This window comes from Amblyraja radiata, chromosome 28 (genome assembly GCF_010909765.2).
Source record: "Amblyraja radiata isolate CabotCenter1 chromosome 28, sAmbRad1.1.pri, whole genome shotgun sequence".
In the NCBI taxonomy this organism is placed as follows: domain Eukaryota; kingdom Metazoa; phylum Chordata; class Chondrichthyes; order Rajiformes; family Rajidae; genus Amblyraja; species Amblyraja radiata.
This window is the reverse complement of record NC_045983.1, coordinates 2,968,881-2,985,151: the sequence shown is the minus strand read 5'-3', so window position 1 is coordinate 2,985,151 and position 16,271 is coordinate 2,968,881. Positions and strand designations below refer to the sequence as shown.

Genomic DNA, 16,271 nt, shown 5'->3' with positions numbered 1-16,271 from the left:
GTTTGTATACATTGCTGGTAAGGAAGTCTCTGAGGTAAGGCAGAGGAACTTAAAGCATGTTTCAGCCCAGGTGATTGTGATAGAACATAGAACAGTACAGTACAGGAACAGGCCCTTCAGTCCACAGTGTCCCCGCCAAACATGATGCCAAGTTGAACTAATCTTCTCAGCCTGCACACAATCCATATCATAGAACATAGAAAGGTCTGTGCCAAACATGATGCAAAACTAAACTAATCTTATCTGCTTGCATATGATCCACCCGCTCCATTCCCTGACATGCTATATCTAAAAGCCTCCTAAACATCACAATCGTATCAGCCTCCGCCACCATTCCTGGGAGGGTGTTCAAGATTCCCACAATCCTCTGTATAAAAAAACTTGCCCCGCACATCTCCTTTAAACTGCTTTCCACCCTTGGAAAAAGTTGTACCCTGCGTACGCTTCTCCAGCCAAACCATTCCTCTGCTCACTTGTTCAACTGATCAAGTCCTGCTGCACCTTTAATAACCATCTTCCCTTTCTACAATACCACCCACCTGAGTGTTATCTGTAAATGTATTAATCATGTGTTTGTACGTTCCAATCCAGTTTGTTGATATCGTTGGATGGGCAGGAGCAGAAATCAGGGTGCTGGCTTGTGAAAGAGATTGCGGTTCAGGGGCCATGGTTTACCTTTATTATTGTTGCATTGAAAAGCTTTGTTATCCAAACAAATCAGATATACCACTGCATAAATTCAAGCAAGTCAAATTCAAGTGTCAAAAGATAGAGCAAAGGAGAAGATACGGAGTGCAGAATATGGACCTCAGCATTGTAGTGTATCAGTTCCAAAGACAAGGTCTCATGTCCTCATTGGGGTAGAGGTGAATCAGATAGTACCCTAGCTTATAGATGGACCGTTCAGAAGACTGATAAACAGGGAAAGAAGCTGTTTCTGAGTGTAGTGGTGTGTGCTTTAATGTGAGTCAGAAAGTCGGGGCTCCAGTGGCACAGTGCTGATTTGTTGGCCCAGGAGTTTGGAGATGAATTTGGATGGGATTATGGTGTTGACGGTGGTAATCGATAAAGAGAAGTCCAACGTAGGTGTCCTTGTGGTCTAAGTGTTCCACACCTGAGTTTAGGGTCAGGGAGATGGCGACTGCCGTGGATCTATTGTGACTTTAAGCAAACTACAGTGGATCAAGGCTGGCAGGGAGGCTAGAGGTAATGTGTGCCATCAGTAGTCTCTCAAAATACTTCTTTTAGTTTTGTTTAAAGAAAAAGCACAGAACCAGGCGCTTCGGTCCACCGAGTCCACGCCAACCTGCAATCCCCGTACACTTACACTATTCGACACACACTAGAGAAATTTACAATTATAACAAAGCCAATGAACCTACAAACCTGCACGTCTTTGGAGTGTGGGAGGAAAATGGAGATCCCAGAGAAAACCCATGCAGGTCACGGGGAGAACGTATAAACTCAGTACAGACAAGCACCAGGATCAACCCTGGGTCTCTGGCGCTGTAAGGCAGCAACTCTACTGCTGCACCATCGTGCTGCCCATGATGGTTGATGCAGAGCTATTCGACGGTAGTCATTAAGGCGCGCTACTTCACTCTCAGGAAGGCCAATCCTACATCTGCCACAGTAACCGTTGGTGCAGGTGCACCGAGACTGGTTGGGTATGTGTCATCCTTTGTCTGCCCTTCTGTACAAAGCGGGTGTAGAATCTTTTGAGTTCATCGGGTAGGGAGCCATTGTGGCCAGTGATTCTACCTGATTTCTCTTTGTAGCCTGTTATAATGTGTTAGCCTTGCCACAAGTATCCTTGTCAACCCCTATGGACTCCAGATTGGTCCTGAATTCCTTCTTGGCATCTTCCATGGCTCTGCAAAGGTTGTTGGTAGATTTCTTGTAATGCTTGGGATTGTTTGTTTTAAATGCTGCACACTTAAATTCACTATCAATCATCAATTAATTCCTCTCAAGCCAGGTGATGTGGATGCAGTTCTAAGATCACACGCTGCTGAATTGACAAGTTTACAGTTTCAGAAAGTGATCAAAGAGCATTTCTACTCAAACCTCTACAAAAGTTTAACCAAGCAGAACACTGATGTATTTATGGCACTGGACTCAGACCAAGGTGAGTTCTCATGGATCCTGATCATTTTCACATGCCAATTGCCCCTTCAAACGGCAAAGAAATTTGTTTTTATTAAGTTATGAAGAATTATTGGATTGGTGTAGAGTTGCTAAACTTTTTAGACTGGGGTACATCTCCAGAGGAGTTCTGATGATAAGCCTGAATGTAATGAGTTTGTTTATTCGAACCTAAAATTCTCCCTCTATGATATTGTGTCAACTTTGGGGTGTACAGAGAAGGTTCACCAGACTGATTCCTGGGATGTCAGGACTGTCTTATGAAGAAAGACTGGATAGACTTGGTTTATACTCTCTAGAATTTAGGAGATTGAGAGGGGATCTTATAGAAACTTACAAAATTCTTAAGGGGTTGGACAGGCTAGATGCAGGAAGATTGCTCCCGATGTTGGGGAAGTCCAGGACAAGGGGTCACAGCTTAAGGATAAGGGGGAAATCCTTTAAAACCGAGATGAGAAGAACTTTTTTCACACAGAGAGTGGTGAATCTCTGGAACTCCCTGCCACAGAGGGTAGTCGAGGCCAGTTCATTGGCTATATTTAAGAGGGAGTTAGATGTGGCCCTTGTGGCTAAGGGGATCAGAGGGTATGGAGAGAAGGCAGGTACGGGATACTGAGTTGGATGATCAGCCATGATCATATTGAATGGCGGTGCAGGCTCGAAGGGCCGAATGGCCTACTCCTGCACCTAATTTCTATGTTTCTATGTACCATTGTGTTTTTGATTTTCTGTTTTTGGATTGAATTCTGTTTTTAATTTGTTTCTCTGTGATGTCTTTATTACTTATTTTATTCTGATTATATGTTTTTATTCCTATTAATCTATGTAAGGTGTCCTTGAGATGTCTGAAAGGCGCCCATTAAATAAAATGTATTATTATTATTATTACCATTGGATTCATTGTTTGCTGTCACTCATTTTGCAATTCCAACCACAACAGTGTAACAAATATCGACAAGCATCTAAACATCAAGTCAAGTCAAGAGAGTCAGCACAAGAGAGTTTATTGTCATGTGTCCCAGAAAGGACAATGAAATTCTTGCTTGCTGCAGCACAACAGAATATTGTAAGCAAAAATACAGAACAGTTTAGATGAACAGTCATTGACTTGCGGACAGAACCGAGCTGCCAGAGGAGGTAGTTGAGCCTGTTAAATAACAGCATTTAAAATCCACATAGACAGGTACATGGATAGGGAAGGGTTAGAGAGATGTAGACAGTCTGTCTGTCCCTTCCTTCTTTGTTGTTTTAATACTCTGTGTTAAATGTATGTTTTTAGTATTCTTTATCTTGTTTTATATGGGGGGTGGGGTTGGGGGAAACTTCTTTTAATCTCTTACCTCGACGGAGTTGCGATTTTTTTCCATATCGTACCTCCGTCCGCACTGCGGCCTAACATTGAGGAGTTGGCAGCCTCTGCTGGAGACCGACTTCGGGAGCTCCAACCGCAGGAGCCTGCGGACTTTAACATCGTGGAGCTCGCGATCTCTGATTAGAGACCGACTTCGGGAACTACAAGCCGCAGGAGCTTCGACCGCCCTGATCGCGGGAGCTTCGATCTCCCCGATGCGGGGGCTTCGATCACCGGCTGCGGGTGCTTCGATCGCCCCGACGGATGGCTCGACTGCCCCGACCGCGGGAGAATAAAGAGGAAGAAGGTTGGACTTTATTGCCTTCCATCAAAGTGAGAAACGTGGGGAATCCGCTGTGGTGGATGTTTATGTTAAATTTTACGTAGTTGTGTGTCTAGTTGCTTTTTGTTTTAGTATGGCAGTATGGTAATTCGCAGATTACTGTAGCTAAATTGGTACACATGACAATAAAAGACCTTTGAAACCTTTGAAATGCCGGCAAATGGCTTAAATGGGGCATCTTGGTCAGTATGGATGTTGAACCAAATAGGATGTTTCCGTGCTGTATGACTATGACTCTTCTCCTAGCTAACACTTGCTAATCAGTCAATTTCCTTGTGAATCTCCAGATGTGGTCTCAACAAAGTTTTATACAGCTGCAACGTTCCTTCTGGACGTTTATACTCAACACTCCAACCGATGAAGAAAATTATGGGTAGCGGGTCCCATAATTACAACGCAGACCGGAAGTGGTCAAGATGAGAGTTTTAGTAATAGTATCGATGTGTGTGTAAAAATCATATGTCAATAACATTAATAGCACATCAATACCATTTAATGTTAAATATCAGGAGAGTTTTTAAAGAGATGGTGGTAGATGCCAAGAGCACACTGCCAAAGGGAGGTGGTAGAAGCAGGTACATTAGCAATGTTTATGAAGTATTTACAGACACATAAACAGGCAGGGAATATAGGGATCAACCAATTCATAGATGGGTTCAGTTTTGATGGGCATCATGGTCAACACAGACATTATGGGCCGAAGGGCCTGTATTTGTCTGTATTCTTCAATGTTCTATGGATAGTTGTCATGAAGATAGCAGATTGATATAATAAAAGAACAATATTCAAAGAACAGTACACTTGCTCTGTATAACCATATAAAGGAATGCTGTTTAAAGTATTTAGAGAGAAGTTGGAAAAAAGTATCTATTCAACCAGATTTGGGGGTCTGCAGTTTCCTGCCTCAAGGGGTAGTGGATTCATAAACCTTCACCACCTGGCCTAGTACAAAGGACCACAACCTGTCAAGTTATGACAAATTACATTCATCTACATTGTTAATCAATAAGGACACATTAGCCCAAATGGTCTCCTTCTCTGCCATAATTGTTTTATATTTATACATTTTTATGAACTGCAAGGAATAGTACGAAGCTGCATTTACCATTTTGTTGGTAAATAAACAGCATTTTATACCAGCTGTAATTCAAGCAGGTTTTTATAAATTGTACTTTGAATTTCTTTTCAGAAAAAGTTCTACCTGCATGGACTCATCTCTTCAGAAATCATTTGCCATATCGATCCCAACCAAAAGAGAGGCAACAAGCCAGGTAATGATACAACATATGTACATACCGTCAGATCAGCGGTGCAGGAGGTGTGGCTAGTGGTGGGAGCCTATTGTAGCTGGTGGAATGAAGATGATGATGTGCTGGATGCAGGGACTGATAAAATGAACGGTGAGGATTAGGGGAATTCTATGTCTAGTCTGTCTGGGAGTTGGAGTGAGAGCAGGTGTGAAAATGGAGGAAGTGGGTGAGATCACGGACAACCGTAGTGGGTGGGGGGGGGGGGGGGCATTCCCTGTAAATGGAGGGCATCTCGATGCCTGGTATTCTGGTGTGAAAGGCCTCACCTCAAGAACAGATGTGAAGAGATGGAGAAACTGAGAGAAAGGGGCTGCATCCTTACAAGAGACAGGGTAGGACAAGGTGTAGTGTAGGTTTGTGTTGGAGTCCATGGGTTTGTAGTAAATATCAGATTGTTTATCTCCTGAGATGGAGACAGAGAGATGAAGTAATGGGAGAAAGGTGTCAGATGTTCATAAAGGTGGCATAAGGCATTCATTGATCGGGGCGTTGAGAATAAAAATCATTGATCATAAAATCAGAAAGCCGTGTTGCAACTATAAAACTTTGTTGGGTCACGTTTGGAGTATTATGCGTAGTTCTGGTCGTCCCATTACAGAAAAGATATGGAGACCTTGGAGAGGGCACAGAGAGGTTCATTAGGAAATTGTCTGGAATAGAGAGTTTAGCTAGAAGGAGAGATATCCATTATTATTTATTGCTGTAAGATAAACCAAGCATAATGAATGTATGAAATCTCTCGGTTCCAGCCATCGCAATTTTTAATCAAAATGTAATGAAATAAAAGATAGAAAACCAGTGTACTTTCATTGAACCCCGTTTGCCTTCGATAGGGAGCAACGAGATGCTCAGCACATGCAGTGCTTGAAGGAGGCAAAGCTGACAAAGCTAAGAGAGGATGAAGAACAAAGGTAAGATTGTGTGCCTTGTTTTAATAGGGTCCATTCTCCCAGAGAAAACTATGCAGATTGGAGGCCTCTTATTTCTATAAGAGCCCCATACCCATTTTAGGCAATTGACTTGAACTTAGATGAATGACTCAAGCAGACATTTTTCATGTGTGCAGTGGTCAGGAAAAGTAGGTCCATAAAACTCTTTTAATAAACAGGCATAAAATCAATTGACATGCCTGGGCATCCTTGAAGGGAAATGGTTGGTTTAAATGTTTAAGAAAGAATTGCAGATGCTGGTAAAATCGATGGTAGACACAAAATGCTGGAGAAACTCAGCGGGTGAGGCAGCATCTACGGAGAGAAGGAATTGCCGACGTTTTGGGTCGAAACCCTTCTTCAGACTGATATCGGGAGGGGGTGGGATAAAGAAAGAATGTAGGCGGGGACACTTAAGAAGATAACTATTAATCCAAAAGTCCCATTGAGGTTAGCACATCATCTAATTGTCCCACGTCCGAAAGAAGTGACCCACAGATTGCTTGTGAAACATTTACCAACAACCCTCCTAAAAATACACCTTTTGAAAAATCTGGCAATCCTTGAAGTAAAAGCATGGAAACTAATAACCAATCAAATGTTGCTACAGTACAAAAGAAAAGAAGCTTCAAAGTCTCCTGGAGGAGAGTCAGAGAATTAATCAAGAACAGAAGATTTCATTTGAAGAAAAACTTCGCCAGGTACGCAAAGATGGAACGCACAATATCTGTCCATAGTTTGAGAGTTTTCTTCAAATTTCATCATGGGCAAAGATTTTCATTACATGCGCTTTGTAAATCTTTGTGTTAGATCTTCCAGTTCTATATATGTTCTAATATTAATGTCATTAGAAAAGTTACCGGAAAACCAAACTAATATTAATAGGGAATGTAGCAGATAGATCATATCAGATTAATTTATTGTCATTCCTTGTTCACATGAGTAAATAAAATATGTACAGCAATGCTAGATGCAACAATAAATAGAACAATAAGTACAAAACAGCAGCATGTGCAAGATGTAGTGCAATCTGAGGGAGTGAAAAAAAAATGAAAGTACAAGTGAATAACCTAATGAGGGAAAGTTAAGTAAGATTATGTGGCTGCCCCTCTGGGAATGGGGTGTTTGAAGTGATTGATTCAGGAGCCAAGAGCAATGGGGAAGAAGTTGTTTTAAAGTTTGGATGTTTGAATTTTCAAGCTTCTGTATGAACTCCCAGAAGGTAGAAGGAAGAAAAAGGAATGGCCAGGGTGCTGGGGATCCTTGATGAGACTTCCTGCCTTCACAATGCAACGTACCGTGAAGATGGACAGGATAGAACGAAGTAACTGGGGGTAGACACAAAATGCTGGAGTAACTCAGGCAGCATCTCTGGAGAGAAGGAATGGGTGATGTTTCGGGTCCCAGCACCAAGCCTTGCAGCACCCCACTAGTCACTGACTGCCATTCTGAAAAGGACCCGTTAATTCCTACTCTTTGCTTCCTGTCTGCCAGCTAGTTCTCTATCCAGGTCAATACCCTACCCCCAAGACCATGTGCTCTAATTTTGCACACTAATCTCCTGTGTGGGACCTTGTCAAAGGCTTTTTGAAAGTCCAGATACACCCCATCCACTTATTCATTCTACTTGTTATATCCTCAAAAAATTCCAGAAGATTAGTCAAGCATGATTTCCCCTTCATAAATCCATGCTGACTTTGACTGATCCTGTCACTGCTTTCCAAATGCGCTGCTATAACATCTTTAATTATCGACTCCAACATCTTCCCCACTACCGATGTAAGGCTAGCTGGTCTATAATTCCCTGTTTTCTCTCCCCCTCTCTTAAAAAGCAGAGTTACATTGGCTACCCTCCAGTCCACAGGAATTGATCCAGATTTGAGAGAACATTGGGAAATGATCACCAATGCATCCACAATTTCTAGGGCCACCTCCTTGAGTACTCTGGGATGCGGACCATCAGCACCTGGGGATTTATCTGCCGTCAGTCCCAAAAGTTTACTTAACACCATTTCATGACTAATGTAAATTCCCTTCAGTTCCTCCCTCCCACTAGATCCTCGGTCCCCTAGTATTTCTGGGAGATTGTTTGTGTCTTCCTTAGCGAAGACAGCACCAAAGTACTTGTTTAACTGTTCTGCCACTTCCTTGTTATCCATTATAAATTCACCTGTCTCTGATTGTAAGGGACCTACATTTGTCTTCATAATTTTTTTTCTTTTTACATACCTAAATAAACTTTTAGAGTCAGTTTTTATATTCCCCGCAAGCTCTTTTTCATGCTCATTTTTCCCCTTCTTAATTAACCCCTTTGTCCTCTGAGTTCCAAATTTCTCCCAGTCCTCCGGTTTGTTGCTTCCTCTGGCCAATTTATATGCCACTTCCTTGGATTTAACACTCTACTTGATTTCCCTCGTCAGCTACGGTTGAGCCGCCTTGCACGTTTTATTTTTTCGCCAGACAGGGATGACCAATTTTTGGAGTTCATCCATGTGGTCTTTCAATCTTTGCCATTGAATTTCCACCGTCAACCCTTTAAGTACAATTTACCGGTCTATCTTAGCCAATTCCCATCTCATACGTTCATAGTCTCTTTACTTTAAGTTCAGGACCCTGGTCTCCGAATTAACAGTGTCACTCTCCATCCTAATATAGAATTCCACCATATTATGGTCACTGTTGCCCAAGGGACTTTGCACAACAAGATTGCTAACTAATTCTTCCTCATTACACAATACCCAGTCTAGGATGGTCTATCCTCTAGTCGGTTGCCCCTGAACGTCCGTTGAAACAGCAGCCTTGCTCTAAGCTCTTTAAGCTTGTTTCTCATGCGTTTGATCATTAGATAGCTGTTAAAGAGAGGCCCAAATCCCCACTCTTTCAGTTACACCCGGAACCTGCCACCTCCCCCTCAACCACAACCCTGCCTTGTCTTGTTGGTGCTCACAGCTGTGTCAGTAGCATCAGGTTTAATAAAGATTGATAGTTCTAAATAGGAGACTTTCAGCAATGGAACTATTGACTTTCCTAATGCCGAAACTGACAGATTAGGAGCAGAAAACAGTCATGAAAGGCTGTTTCAACACAAAGTTTCTCTCGAGTTTGTACGTTCTCCCCCTGACCTGCGTGGGTTTTTCTTTGGGAATCTCGGGTTTCCTCCCACAATCCAAAGACATACAGGTTTGTAGGCTAATTGGCTTGGTTTGATTGTAAATTGTCCCAAGTGTGTAGAATAGGCTAAGTGTGCAGGGAATGCTGGTCGGCACAGACTCGCCTGGTCTGCGCTATATCTCTAAGTTAAGCTAAATTAAATTGTTTCAGGTGGAGCTTTGTGTAATATATCACCATTATCCTGCAGCATCTCTTTTTTACACGCACCTGGCTTACCCATAGAAAGCAGAGGGTAGTGGTAGAAGGGTGTTTGTTATTCTGGCTGGAGGTCTGTGATTAGTGGTGTTCTGCAGGGATCTTTGCTAGGACATAAATCACTTGGACATTTATGTGGATGGGTTGGATAGTAAGATGGCAGATGACTACAACATTGATGAATTTGTGGACACTCAGGAAGGTTGTTAAAGGATACAGCAGGATATAGATCAATTGCCCATATGCAATTAAGCCCCTGTCCCACTTACGTGTCCTTGGCACGCTAATTATGCGACCTCGTGGTCGCGTTGAGGCGCGACGTCATGCATGCGCACAGCCGTCTGGAGCGCGTGATGTCATTTGAAGATGGACACAAAAAGCTGGAGTAACTCAGCGGGACCGGCAGCGTCTCTGGAGAGAAGGAATGGGTGATGTTTGGGGTCGAGACTCTTCTTCAGTCTGAAAGAAGGGTCTTGACCCGAAACATCATCCATTTCTTCTCTCCAGAGATGCTGCCGGTCCCGCTGAGTTACTCCTGCATTTTGTGTCCATCTTCATTTTTCTTGGCCCCGCTCTGGGAGTAGAAGTGGTGGCGGATCCGGACCGCAATGGCCGTGAGCCCCAGGCCGAGCTCGGCGATCGTTTGTCTGCTTCTGCTGCTGTTGAAGGTGAGACGTTGCGTCGCGCCATGGTCTTGAGCCTGTCCCACTTTGGCCATCAGTTACACGACAGGCCGTTGGTGCACGAAGATTTCGTTCAGTACAAAATTTCGGAGTGCCGCGCGATACTGCGCACAAATCCATACCCCTCCGCGCTTCTCAGTGGGAACGAGTTGCCAGGGGTGGTGGTGGAGGCTGATACGATAATGGCGTTTAAGAGGATTTGAGATAAGTATATGGGGAATGGATAGATACAGACAGCACCCATAGTCAGGATCAAACCTGGCTCTTTGGCGCTGTTAGGCAGCAACTCTACCGCTGCACCACCATTTAAAAAATAATAATCATGCTAAGGATTTGCTATATTTATAAACACGTTTGATTTGAACATGAAAATTACTAAGCATATGAACTTAAGAAATATGAGTGCACCCTTGATTGCATGGCTACTCTTCTCTGTCATTTTCACATTCCTACCCTTCCATTTTCCCATAATTCTCCTAATGAAAAACAAAATCAATTTAATTTTTAAACGTGCTCAATAATTGAGCATCCACAGCTCGCAGGAGCAAGAAAGTCCAAATCTATAATGAAGCCCCAGTTTCTAAACTCTCAGCATTTATCAAGCCCTCCTGAAATATTATGTTTTAATCTTATTCTTCGAAGCGACTAAAAAAATAGGCCTAATTCTGCTCAATTTATCCTCAAAGAACTGGTCTCTCATCCCTAGAATCACGCCTCTAAGGCAAGGTCTTTTTCCATAGACAAAGAAACCAAAACCAATAAGATCCTGGTATGATGATCCAAAAGGCCCATATAATTGTAGCAAGACTTCCTTACGGCTAATGCATTATTCCCTGCATGAAAGGCTAATATACAATTTGACTTCCCAACTAAATGCTATTCCAATACATGAAGCTGCTGTAATTTGTGCAGAGGGATACCCATATCCTTCTGAATGCATGCAGTTACTTAATCATATTAAAATATTTTGCTTTTCCAGTCTTTCCATCAAAGTGGATTTATTTCATACTTCGGCTACCATCTACTTGCCCATTCACTAACCTATTTATTTTCGGACTTTTTTAATCCTCCTCACAATCAACCTTCTCACCTGGTTTTGCGTCATTAATAAGCTGGGCTACACTCTATCCCCGTAAGCAAGCCATGTAAATATTTCAAAGCCACCAAATCCAGCCAATATACACCCCTACATTATAAACATGAAGACATTCACCAGCAAACAATCCATGTTACCATAAGAAAATCATCCAAACTAATCCTTGGCGTTATTAGTTCAATGAATAATTGAGGAATGATTGATGAACAGTACAGTTCTCATCTACTTTATTTTCATACAGGAACGGCACCTTCAATATGAGATGCAAAGAAAAGCAGAAGAACAAGTCAATCAGTTACAAGTTGAAATGAGGCACGTGATGCAACAAAGACAGGTAATGGAAAGCTAAATAGTAGATCCTTTGATGCAGATGGGGCTTGGAATATACTATACCAAAAAATATGAACCAAAATGGCAATATGCAGGACTGTACTAAAGGGCCTTATTATTGTTGCCCTATTATTGCTCTCTATTTAGAGCAGCACTTCAGCTCATCAGACCTTTTTGCGGATCTTATATAATCCCATTTGCTCATTTTTGATTTGGGTCCTTCTATACCTTGCCTATTCAAGTCCTTGTCTAATTGTATTTTAAAAGTGACATTGGCAAGCAAGATTAAGGAGAACAAGATGATTTATTAGAAGCAAGATAGCTAGGGAAGAGTAGAAATCTTGTTAAAGGCTTTGCTGATATAATGATGACAACGTCCACATTGTCCTCATGAATCTTCTTGGTTACCTTTTCAAAAAATTCAATCAAATTCATGTGACATGATTTCCCATGGACAAAGTTATGCTGACTTTCCACTATCAGTCCTTGCCTTTCCAAATGTTTGTCGATCCTATCAACTTTTGGACTAGCCCTATCATAGAGCATGGAATAATACAGCGCATGAGCAGGCCCTTCAGCCCACAATGTCCATGCTGAATATGATGCCGTTAAAGTTATCTATTCTGCACATGATCCACATCCCTCCATTCCCTACATATCCATGTGGGTATCTAAAAGCCGCTTAAATGCTACGGTCGTATCTGCATCCGCCACCAGCCCTGGCGGCGTGTTCCAGGCACCCACCTATCTCAGTGTTAAAGAAGATTGCCCCATTCACCTCCTTTAGACTTTGTCCCTCTCACCTTAAATCTATGCCCTTTAATCTTTGACACTTCCACCCTGGTAAAAAGTTTGGATTATATACCCTATCTATGCCTCATAATTTTATACATTTCTATCAGGTCTTCCTTAGCCTCCGACGCTCCAGAGAAAACAGTCTCCGTTTGTCCAACTTCTCCTTATAGTTCATACCCTCTAACCCAGGGAGCATTGTGATAAACCTCTTTTGCGCCTTCTCCGTAGCTTCCACATCCTCCCTGAAACGGGGTGACCAGAACAACACAGAGTACTCCAAATGCAACCTAATCAAAGTCCAATAAAATAAAAAGGAACTGCAGATGCTGGTTAATACCAAAGATAGATACAAAATGCTGGAGCAACTCAGCGGGTCAGGCAGCATCTCTGGAGAAAATGGAAAGGTGACACTACGGGACCAGAAACATTACCTATCCATTTTCTCCAGAGATGCTGCCTGACCCCTGTGTTACTCCAGCATTTTGTGTCTATCCACAGTCCTATGAAGTTGGAACATAACTTCCTGATTCTTATACTCAACCAATGAAGACAAATGTACTATATGCCTTCTTTACCTCTGAAGTACAGAGTGATCTTGGGGTGCAATTCCTCAAAGGTGTTCAGGAGAGTTTTCTTAACCAGTATCTGGAGGCCCCCACACGTGAGAGACCAACACTGGATCTAATATTGGGAAATTGGGAAAAGCAAGTTAATGAAGTGTGTGTGGAGGAGCCTTTTGGGACCAATGACCACAGTTCGATTAGGTTTAAGATAGTTATGAATAGGGACGGAGAGGATCCATCTGTTAAAATGCTGAACTTTGGCCAACTTTGAGGGGATGAGAGAAGGTCTCACTCAAGTTGACTGGAGCAGGTTATTTGAGGGGAAAGGAACATCGGCCAAGTGGGATGTTTTTAAAAGTGTACTGAAGAAAGCTCAGGATGTGCACGTCCCCATTAGAGTGAAGGGCAAAGCAGGCAAACGTCAGGAAGCTTGGCTGACGAGGGAAATTGAGACGTTAGTCAAAAACAAGAAAGATGCATGGGACAGGTATAGGCAGCTGGGATCGTGCATCCCTGGAAGGGTTTTGGGAACTAAGGAGTAAACTAAAAAAGGAAATCAGAAGGGCAAAAAGGGGCCAGGAGATAGCTCTGGCGGGTAGCATTAAGTACAATCCCAAAAGAGTCAGGGTTATCGTCGAAGAAGTACTGAAGGAACTGTCGAGTTTTTAAGGTAGATAAATCTCCAGGGCCTGATCAGATATATTTGAGGAAATTGCGGGAAACTAGAGAGGAAATTGCGGGAGCCCTGGTTGAAATTTACGAGTCATCCTTAAATACAGGAAAAGTGCCGGAAGACTGGAGTGTGGCAAATGTTGCGCCACTTTTCAAGAAGGGCTGCAGGGATAATTCCGGGAACTATAGGCCGGTGAGCTTAACATCTGTAGTTGGTAAGCTACTAGAGAGTATTCTGAGGGGTATACATGCATTTGGATGGGCAAGGGCTGATTAGGTATAGTCAGCATGGTTTTGTATGTGGGAGGTCGTGTCTCACAAATCTGATTAATTTTTTTGAAGATGTGACCAAAAAGGTTGATGAGGGCAGAGCTGTAGATGCTGTGTACATGGACTTCAGTAAGGCATTTGACAAGGTTCTGCATGGTAGGCTGCTCTGGAACGTTAGATCTCATGGGATCCAAGGAGAGATAGCTGAATGGATAACATATTGGCTCCATGATGGTGGAAGGTTGCTTCTGAGACTGGAGGCCTGTGACTAGTGGTGTGCCTCAGGGTTCGGTGCTGGGCCCTTATTGTTTGTCATCTACATCAATGATTTGGATGAGAACATACAGGGCAAGATTAGCAAGTTTGCTGATGATACAAAAGAGAGTGGTTTTGCAGATAGTGAAGAAGGTTGTGAAAGATTGCAGCCGGATCTGGATCGATTGGCCAGGTGGGCGGAGAAATGGTTGATGGAATTTAATACAGAAAAGTGTGAGTTGTTGCATTTTGGGACGTCGAACACGGGCAGGACCTACACAGTAAATGGCAGGCCTCTGAGTAGTGTTGTAGAGCAGAGGGATCTAGGAGTACAGGTGCATGGTTCCTTGAACGTCGAGTTGCAGGTAGATAAGGTGCCAAAAAGGCTTTTGGCACTTTGACCTTCATCAGTCAGAGTATTGAGTATAGAAGTTGGGAGGTCATGTTGCAGTTGTATGACATTGGTGAGACCGCATTTAGAATATTGTGTTCAGTTCTGGGCACCATGTTATAGGAAATATATTGTCAAGCTTGAAATGGTTCAGAAAAGATTTACGAGGATGTTGCCAGGTCTAGAGAGTGTGAGCTATATGGAGAGGTTAAGTAGGCTGGGTCTCTATTCCATGGAGCGCAGGAGGATGAGGGGAGATCTTATAGAGGTATACAAAATCATGAGAGGAATAGATCGGGTGGATGCACAGTCTTTTGCCTAGAATAGGGGAATTGTGGACCCGAGGACATATGTTCAAGGTGAAGGGGAAAAGATTTAATAGGAACCTGAGGTAACATTTTCACACAAAGGGTGGTGGGTGCATGGAACAAGCTGCCAGAGGAGGTAGTTGAGGTTGGGACTATCCCAATGTTTAAGAAACAATTAGACTGATACATGGATAGGACAGGTTTGAAGGGATATGGACCAAGCACAGGCAAGTGGGTCTAGTGTAGCTGGGACATTATTGCCGGTGTGGGCGAGTTGGGCCGAAGGGCCTGTTTCCACACTGTATCCATGACTCTAACTGACTATTGTAATTGCCCCTGCTGTAGGTAAGTGACAGGAGCATGTGATAGTGGAAGTGTTTTGTTTTTTAGTTTAGTTTAGAGATACAGCACGGAAATAGGCCCTTCGGCCCACCGGGTCTGCACCGACAAGCGATCCCCGCACATTAACACTATCCTACATACACACTAGAGACAATTTACATGTATACCAGCCAATTAACATACAAACCTGTACGTCTTTGGAGTATGGGAGGAAACCAAAGATCTCTGAGAAAACCCACGTGGTCGTGGGTAGAATGTACAAACGCCGTACAGGCAACACCCGTAGTCGGGATCTAACCCAGGTCTCGGGTGCTGCAAGCGCTGTAAGGTAGCAACTCTACCACTACAAAAAGAAAATAGGATGAGTATAAGATTACTGTAGATGGGTGGCTGATGGTCATATGGACCAATGATCCTATTCACATGATTCACAAATGTCATAATTCCACTGATTACACTGCATTCCAAAATTCTATCTAAACCTTGAATATACAAAATGATAAAGCACTCATGACACCGGCATAAAGAATTCCAGAGGTTCATAGTCACGCAACACGGAAACAAGCACCGCGGCCCACCATGTCCATGCCAATCATCAAATACCTGTCTATACTAATTCCAATTGGAACAAGGTGCCAGAGGTGGTTGTGGAAGGTACTATATTACATTTAAAAGACGCTTGGACAGGTGCATGGATGGCAGAGGTTTAGAGGGATATGGGCCAAACGCAGGCAGTGAGACTAGTGTAGATGGGGCATCTTGGTCAACGTGAACGAGTTGGGCCAATATATGATTTATAATTTATAATCTGAATGCTTTGCTTATACAAAACTTTTTTCTTTCTCTTTAGTTTTCCACTGATGCTTACTCTCTGACTAGGTAGGAGGATCAACATCATTACTTACTCTTTATTTCTTGAAAAAATACTTTTGATCCTGTCCCCTCTGAATATATTGTTCCCAACCTCCTGATCTAATGTTCCATTGCTAGAGTGAGGTCACATCCAAACTGGAGGAACAGCACCTCATATTCTGTTTGGGTAGCTTACAACCCAATGGTATGAATATTGATTTCTCCAATTTTAGGCAACCTCTAACAACATCCCCTTTCTCTTTCTCCCAC

The 16,271-nt window shown here is 42.8% G+C and overlaps 1 protein-coding gene across 8 annotated transcripts in view; it reads left to right on the top strand.

Annotated features, from left to right (window-relative positions):
* The window catches only part of LOC116988735, an 88,361-nt gene that overhangs the window by 60,669 nt on the left and 11,421 nt on the right, over positions 1-16,271 (top strand). For all 8 annotated transcript variants that reach the window (XR_004416053.1, XM_033045593.1, XM_033045590.1 and 5 more), the window contains 6 exons: positions 1,975-2,128; positions 5,029-5,110; positions 5,983-6,060; positions 6,689-6,779; positions 11,465-11,557; positions 16,000-16,028. Coding sequence is in view for 7 of the 8 variants with exons in the window: in XM_033045593.1 (XP_032901484.1) it covers positions 1,975-2,128; positions 5,029-5,110; positions 5,983-6,060; positions 6,689-6,779; positions 11,465-11,557; positions 16,000-16,028 (527 nt within the window). In the remaining variant the exon portion in view is untranslated. The remainder of the gene's footprint in view (positions 1-1,974; positions 2,129-5,028; positions 5,111-5,982; positions 6,061-6,688; positions 6,780-11,464; positions 11,558-15,999; positions 16,029-16,271) is intronic.